The 7,872-nt window shown below is 40.3% G+C and overlaps 1 protein-coding gene across 1 annotated transcript in view; it reads left to right on the plus strand.

Annotated features, from left to right (window-relative positions):
* cacna1ib (calcium voltage-gated channel subunit alpha1 Ib) overlaps nt 1–7,872 on the plus strand; it is a 136,423-nt gene that overhangs the window by 113,523 nt on the left and 15,028 nt on the right. Inside the window, 6 exon segments of the mRNA XM_025058458.1 lie at nt 488–637; nt 1,206–1,315; nt 3,057–3,190; nt 5,378–5,448; nt 6,545–6,623; nt 7,825–7,872. The exon segment at nt 7,825–7,872 is cut by the window's right edge and continues 86 nt beyond it. Of these exon segments, the coding sequence (XP_024914226.1) occupies nt 488–637; nt 1,206–1,315; nt 3,057–3,190; nt 5,378–5,448; nt 6,545–6,623; nt 7,825–7,872 (592 nt within the window).

A 7,872-nucleotide genomic window follows, 5' to 3' on the forward strand; every position in this document is an offset into this window, starting at 1 on the left:
GAAGGAAGGAAGGAGAACAGAGACTGAGTGTCATTTAATGGAATCAGTGGGAAATAAAAGTAAAAATACTAGAGGGAGATTTGAAACACAGTGTGAGTGAAAAATGTATTAAAAGAAGAGTGAAGATGAAGAGAAAACATATGGTATGAATCATGTCAACGTAGAGAAAAGACACGTCAGGAGGGTTGGGACTGAGGAAGACAGAAGGGAAAACTCAACCTGCTGGGAAATATCTATGAGAGAGGAAAGAGTTGATGATCGAGGGATGAAAGTCTGTGGGAAAAATCAATATAAAACCAAGAACAAACAGTAGTTGAAGTGTATTTGAATAATAGAAAATCAGTTGTTATTGTTTTTCTCCTGATTTTTAACCCAACTCCTGCTCATTTCTTTCCATTCCATTTACTAAAATCTCCTTCTTTCTCCTCAACTCAGATTTGAATTCAACCTCATTTTTTCCCTTTTTAACCCTTTGTTTTCTCCAGAGGCCCAGAAACTGCCCTACTATTCCTCCTACGGCCCTGCACGCTTGGCGATCCACAAACTGTGCACCAGCCACTATTTGGATCTAGTCATCACCTTCATCATCTGCATCAACGTCATCACCATGTCCCTGGAGCACTACAGCCAGCCACAGGTGAGAGTCCGGGTGTTTCAGAGCTTCAGTAAATATACCATCTGTCCTGTCCTGTCCTGCCTTGTCTTTTATTTTTTTCTGTTTGATTCAAGGTTGGCACTCCTACAGGCTAGCTGCCAACCTGCAGCTCTGAATCAGCAGCAAAAACACCAGTCGACAGACTGAAGACTCTGACAGATCAGGGGAATTAATGATTATCAGTGAAGACAGTTAGGGTTTATAAAGTGGGAGTCACATGTGTTAGTGTATGATCTCTACTCTGAGTCTTATTCTCTGGTACTTCCTGGTCGATGTTCACAATGTTCCTTCTCCATTAGATTTGTCCATTTAGTGAGAGTTAAATGTTACTCTTTTAAATGTAAAGTTTAAGTCAAAAACCAAGACACATTTCAACAGTTTGGAATTTACAAATGAAAATGAAAATGCTGGGAATTACTGTCGAACAAAGAATCTTTTTTTTAATTTAATTGTTAGACTTTGACAGCGTGATAGTGCTTCAGAGACAGTAAATGCTGCTGTACCGTTTTTTTTCTTTTCTCTCTTCACCCTTTGTCTCCTTTTTACTCAGTCTCTGGAGACGGCGCTGAAATACTGCAACTACTTCTTCACCTCCACCTTTGTGATCGAGGCCTCTCTCAAACTGGTGGCTTTTGGGTTCCGGCGCTTCTTCAAAGACAGGTACAGAGGAAACCTTTGCTGCTCCTCAGTCTGGTGTTAGCAGTGGATAAGACACTTCTGAGCCCTGTTTTAGATTTGATCATCCTAAATAAGTAGCTCCTTTAACCAATTAGCAATCCCCACACGTTAAACTTTCTAAAATTTAACGATAGAATATCTTGACTATAAAGATTTTTAGTAGTTTGGCGTATTTCCTTCTGACATCAGTTTTACAATGTGTAAAAAAATCAACATATGATTGGAACATCATCTGTGGTGCCTTATGATCCCTTTATTCCGAATGAAAACTCTTATGTTCTTTATGTTGACTCATTGCAGAAACCTATATATTTATTTTTATTTTTTGAGCAATCAGACAATTAAAATCATTGATGTAATTCATCACATTTACACGGCAGTCATTCAGTCGACATGTGTCAACAAGGAAGTGATGTTAAATGTGATGCTCTGTTTCATTGTTAGCATCAAAAGCGTCGTCTGTTCAGATGGAGCTGATTCATAAAGGTCTGGTTGGAGTGATTTTCTCACAGTGTTTTTCTTTATGCTACAATATATGAATAAAAATAGAAGTCCAACGTAGTAGAATATGGATTTCACTGTTTTCCCAATCCAGCGCCGCCGTCTTTCTCAGCCGTGGGGAGCAGCTGCGCCGCTGCTGTTGGAAATGATTTGAAACACAGTGCTATGTAGATTTTATTATTGCAGCCTTCAAACCCATTTAGAGGAATTGTGGGTGTGAAGGGGGGGGGATGCTGGTTGGTTATTTTTGCAGCTCTTCTTTGTAAAATGACTTCTTCTGAGCTTTTGTGGCGCCTCAGTTTTCCTCACCCCACTCCCCCGTCTGTTGGTCGTTCTCTATAAAACTCCATATGAAAACCACATCATTAAAGTGGGATTATTGCAGCTGTCCTTCATTTTAATTCACATGTTTTTTTTTACTATTCATTTTCTCATCTTTTTAAAGAAGAAAATCACATTTGTTGTTGAAGATCAGAGGGCAGCCACACATATATGTTTGTTATTCCACCGATGAATGTGTTTGGAGGAGAATTAAAAATGTTTTTTCCCCAACCTACAAATTATTTTACATTAAAAACATTTACTACCACATAAATAGTAAATAGTCACAAAAACCTTAGAGTTTCATTGTACTCACAATTAAACTACTCAGTTGAACACATCACTGTTGTACTCGCAGGAATTGAAGAAAGACCCACATGAAGATCTTCATCAAAGCCTCTGTATTTTCTCTGTTTTAGTTTATAGAGCCACCTAGTGGAGGTTTTTATTTATTATTATTGTTGGCTGCGTTACAGTACACTCTACACACAGGAAACACTGTTCAACTAAACATGAAGCTGTGTTGAAAATAAAGAGATTTTTAAAATGACACCAGACGAGAGAACCAATAAGAAACGCTGTTTCTGACACTGCAAAAATGTACATAGTATGGAAAAATGTTTGAACATGAAATATTAATGACAGGAGCTAGCCTTTGGGAAGTTACGGGCTATTACCTGTTCCTTCTGCCTTCTGAGTCAGTCGGGGCAATTTTAATGCAAAATGTGCGTGAAAGTATGTAGTGCATTAAAATGTATGAAACGTTTTATCGTGACACAGAACCTGATCTGAGAAGTCGGAGACGTTCTAACGAGCTGCACGGCGTGAAAAGATTTCAAATTCGTGCTGATGCTACTCCTCAGATTTTATATTGTGTGTGTGTGTGTGTGTGTGTGTGTAGGTGGAACCAGTTGGACCTGGCTATCGTGCTGCTGTCAGTGATGGGCATCACCCTGGAGGAGATCGAGATCAACGCCTCGCTGCCCATCAATCCCACCATCATCAGGATTATGAGGGTGTTAAGGATAGCACGAGGTTCATAAACTGACACACACACACACACACACACACTTCCTGTCTGGTGTCATGTCCTCATAATTTTCACATGTAACGTTCACTGCTGTAGACAGTTTTTCGTGGACTTTCCGTCGTCGTACAGCAGACAGTTTCCATGTAACGTTCACTGCTGTAGACAGTTCTTCGTGGACTTTCCGTCGTCGTACAGGAGACAGTTTCTGGCATCAGCATTCTTCATACAATCCCCTGATTATCAAAATAGATTATTAAAATGGGCTGCAATGCTGCCATCTAGTGGCTTTCACTTTCATGTACAGTCGTTTTTCCCCAAAACTATTTTTAGGGAACACATCATTTGGCAAAACCCAGATATTTCGTTTTTAGGTTTTTATTATCGGAGGAAAAACCACCAACGATTCTTACAGGTTTTATATAATTATGCTAACATCGGCCTCTTCACCTGTGAAAATAATTCTATTTTCGTGTTTCATGTTTCTGTTTCCGTTTCTCAGTTCCGTTGCGTCATTCATTCTAAACAGGAACATGTTAAAACTCCTCTCTCTCCTCCGATCTTCATCACGTCCACGGACGGAAGCAAATGACATCAATCTCACTTAATTCTTGCACTCGTACCATCGACCTCTGCCCTCCGTTACGCCGCCCTGGGATTCCCGAGTGGGCCCATGGGTAATAAGCCAATTTAACAGCAGCTGCTCTTAATTAACTGGCAAGTGGAGTATTTGATGATGACTGCGAGGGTTAGTGGAGACTTTTTGTTTCCCCCTCTCCCACTCTTCATACGATTTTAACAACTCTGTCTGAATGCTAACCAACCAGCGCCAGTGTTGAAAAGAATATTAAGAGGCTCCGCAGTCGCTCGTCACTGGAACAGGAGTGAACTTTAAAAACACGGAGAAACGAGACTCCCTGACAGTAATTAGCTGCAACAACTTTATCTCTGTGTGTGTTTGTGTTTTATAGTCTTGTTATTTTACATTTAAAAAAAAAAATATTTTCAGTCTTGAAAAATACACAAGCATGTTTACTCCATTGTACTTCAGCGCATTCACCACCAGGCTATCGCTATTAAGTTGAATTGAAATACTGTATGTTGAAATGGTTTAATTTACCAGAGTCTGAGATACTTCATGTCCGATACTGATACTGATACTCAAACTGCAGCTTGGAGTATCTGCCGATATCAATCCGATATCTTCTTTTCTCCTCCACCAACGACAACGTCGCAAAAAGTTAAGCTGAGCAGAGTTTGGTTTAGGTGTCGGATTGGACGGGTTACAGTTGGTTTGTTCGATGTTCAATCCTGAAATGAAAAAATAATAATGACATAATAATATGTAATATATTATGATACATTTTGATTATTATTATTGTACACTATTATATATATATATAACTTGTGACGTTAACCATAGAGACAGTGAGCTGCTGCTTCAACACTATAGTATTTATGGTCTGTTGTTCTCTCCCTCCTGGAGGTGTCACTGTATCGTCCCCTCCTCACTGTCTGCCTCAGAGTTCTGGAGCTAAAGTAGAAAAGTTTGAAAATGCCACAGGCGTCAGATTAGTCTGGACGACGAGAGAGAGGGAGAGAGAGAGAGAGAGAAAGAGAAGCTAAGACCTTCAGGAACAGTCCCAAAGTTGGTTCCGTCTTCAGTTACAGCAGACATTAAAACTCACTTTTAGCTCATGAAAAACACCTTTGATTAACTCGACTTCCTCCCCATCCTCACACACACACACACACTCAGTCCAGTCCACATTCCCCCTTCATGATACACAGTTAGCCCAGCTCCCTGGAGGATCTGTTGTCTGAACCTCTTTTCCCTCTTTATCCCACGGTGACTTATTTCCCTGCGCTCTTCCAGCCACATTGTCAGTCACGCTCGGCCACAAATTGGACCGCTGGGAATAACGTGGAGTCCTTAATGGACAGTCTGAGGAAACCTATTTCATCTGTTCTACGTTCCTCTTCCTCCCCCGTGTCTCCCCCTCCCTCCCTGTGATCTGTCTTAATATCCACTCGCTGCTGTGATTTCTTGCTTTGTAGGTGAAGCCTGTGCAGCAGTTTCTCTCCTCCTGTTTCTGTTCTCTCTCTCTCTCACACACACACACACACACTCTCTCTCTCACTCACCCTCTGTGAGCGTGGATGTTTCACCTGTCTCTGTTTCTCTTTTTTTTTAGTTTTAAAGTTGCTGAAAATGGCAACCGGGATGAGAGCTTTGCTTGACACAGTGGTCCAAGCTCTGCCTCAGGTATGTGTCATCACACACACACACACACACACACACACATTTACACAACTTCCCTCAGGTTTTGACCAGGACTCAAAGGTCTTCATTAACATTGGTGGAATGATAAACGACCATCAGTGACAAATCCCTCGACTCCTCGACTTTCAGAAAGATGCTTAAATAAATATATTTATATATATAGGAAATTCCTGCAGCGTTAGCGCCTCTTGCTAACGCTCCGAGGCTGTTTCTGCTTTTGTTACTAATGAGACTGTTCCTTCGGTGCACGAGGAGGACCGTGAACTCTTTGACCTCTCAGACGGATTCACCTGTGCCAAACTTCAGCCTGGTCAAAGTTAATTACATTCTTGGAATATTAAAAAGTTTATATATCTGCTCTCTGCTCTGCGTTTTTAGGAGGAATGAAAACTAATGTTGGTGTTTATGCTGTTTATTTGGCCAACGCTGCAAAAGGCCTTTGATTTATATAATTATAATATTTAATATAATTAATATAATTTTCCTATTCTTTGTTACCACTGACCTTTTGCACAGTTTGTGTAAATAATTGACCAGGAAGAAAAAGAAATTCTAAATAGTTAAAATACCTGTATTATTTTGACAAACTTGTTCAGGAATATATTCAGTATTTTATAACGGAGGATGAATTACTGTAATTCTAATCACATTTTGTTGCGTCAACATTTCTACTCAACTCAGAAACTGTTTACTCTCACCGCACCAGTGTCGTTTTTCTCCTGTTTATCACCAGCTTCATGTGAGAAACTCCAAATGACTGCCGTTTTGTTTCCATTAGTCTTCCTCTAATATCATGAGGCTCAGAGTATTTCAGCCACAGCAGAGCTGAGGTGATGGATTCTGACTGGCTGCTCTCTTTATTACATACATTTGTAACGGAGCGGTTTCCGTCAGCAGAGGGAGGTTTTTGGTGCATCATCAAAAAGTTGTGATTTGGTTTGAAGACCTTAGACGTTCAGTTCGATCAGCTGGACCTTAACGATCCCTCAGACCTTCACTTCCTATTCTTAATTTTTTTTTTTATTTGATGATCCAATTTCATTTTTCTGACCAACTACGATGTGTTTTTGTCCGGCAGGTTGGAAATCTGGGTCTTCTCTTCATGTTGCTGTTCTTCATCTACGCTGCTCTGGGAGTGGAGCTGTTTGGAGAGCTGGGTGAGCACTGTAAAAAAACAAAACAAACTACCAAACAAAGAGCCAGCGCTCCGTCTAGGCTTTTATCTGCGTTGGTTGATGCAGCACTCTCTTGTCATCTCCAACTTTTTTTTTTTTTTTTAACTTCACTTGGATCTGAGCTCTTCCTAAAGGAAACCCAGTCAGGCTGAAAAGTTAATCTCATCTCTTTGCTTCGTCACATTGACTGAGCTGCTGTTTCTTAAAGAAGGAGATGGAGAAAAGCCCAAAGAAGTAAAATCTGTCAGGTAAAAAGGAAGACAGAGGTGATATGAAGTTTGAATCAGTCGACCGAAACATCAGGGAGAAGTAAAACATAAAGTCAATGATGGACGGCCGACGCCATTTTCCTCAGATAAGAAATTGTCAAAAATTCTTGCAACTTGATGCAGTTTAACGACTCCTGTTATGATGTAAATAAAAGTTCATCGTTAAATGACAAATGCAGTAACAATTACTACATTTTCTTTATATTTTGTTTTGTAATTATTTGACAAATATATAATACTCCAGGTTTTTTAACCTCAGTTGTTTTTCTTATTTATTTTTCTATAAGGCTAAAAAAAACGTTTTTCAATGAAGCCGATTCTAATACAGAAAAAAACAATTCTCACATGAACCCACATCCCGTGACTCCTTGATGGCGCCGGTGTCACTGATGTCTTCAGCAGCCTGTGCTGTGACTCCAGCAGGGGTCCTTACACTGCACTCAAGTGTGTTTACTGACTCATGGCGTGTGTGAAAAACACTATTTCTTTTTTCTTTTTTTTTTATGTGGGGCATAAAAATGACCATAAAAAAGAAATGTGATCTAATCTTAACAAAACAGTTAAACACCGTGTGAGCAGGAACCAACAGTTCCAGCACCGATGAATCCAAACGAAGGACGGCTCCATGGTGATGAACGCTGGGTCTGGACTTTATTAATGACAAAGGAAATATTGAACCCTGTGACTGTTGTTATGTTTAGTATAAATACATACGTAAACACAACAGGTTGGGTTGTAACGCTGTGACCCTCGTTGTCAGACAGGGGGGGCTGTTTGTCCAGTTGAACTACACTTCAGTTCAGTTCATTTTGGTACCAAAACTGAACCAACCCGAAATGATACGTGTTGTCCAAGATAAGACTCTCTGCTGCACATTTAAAACCTCTGTGTGTGTGTTTACGTGTCCTCTCCAGTGTGTAACGCTGACTATCCCTGCGAGGGGATGAGCCGCCACGCCACCT

Source organism: Cynoglossus semilaevis, chromosome 9 (genome assembly GCF_000523025.1).
Source record: "Cynoglossus semilaevis isolate Cse_v1.0 chromosome 9, Cse_v1.0, whole genome shotgun sequence".
NCBI classification, from domain to species: Eukaryota; Metazoa; Chordata; class Actinopteri; order Pleuronectiformes; family Cynoglossidae; genus Cynoglossus; species Cynoglossus semilaevis.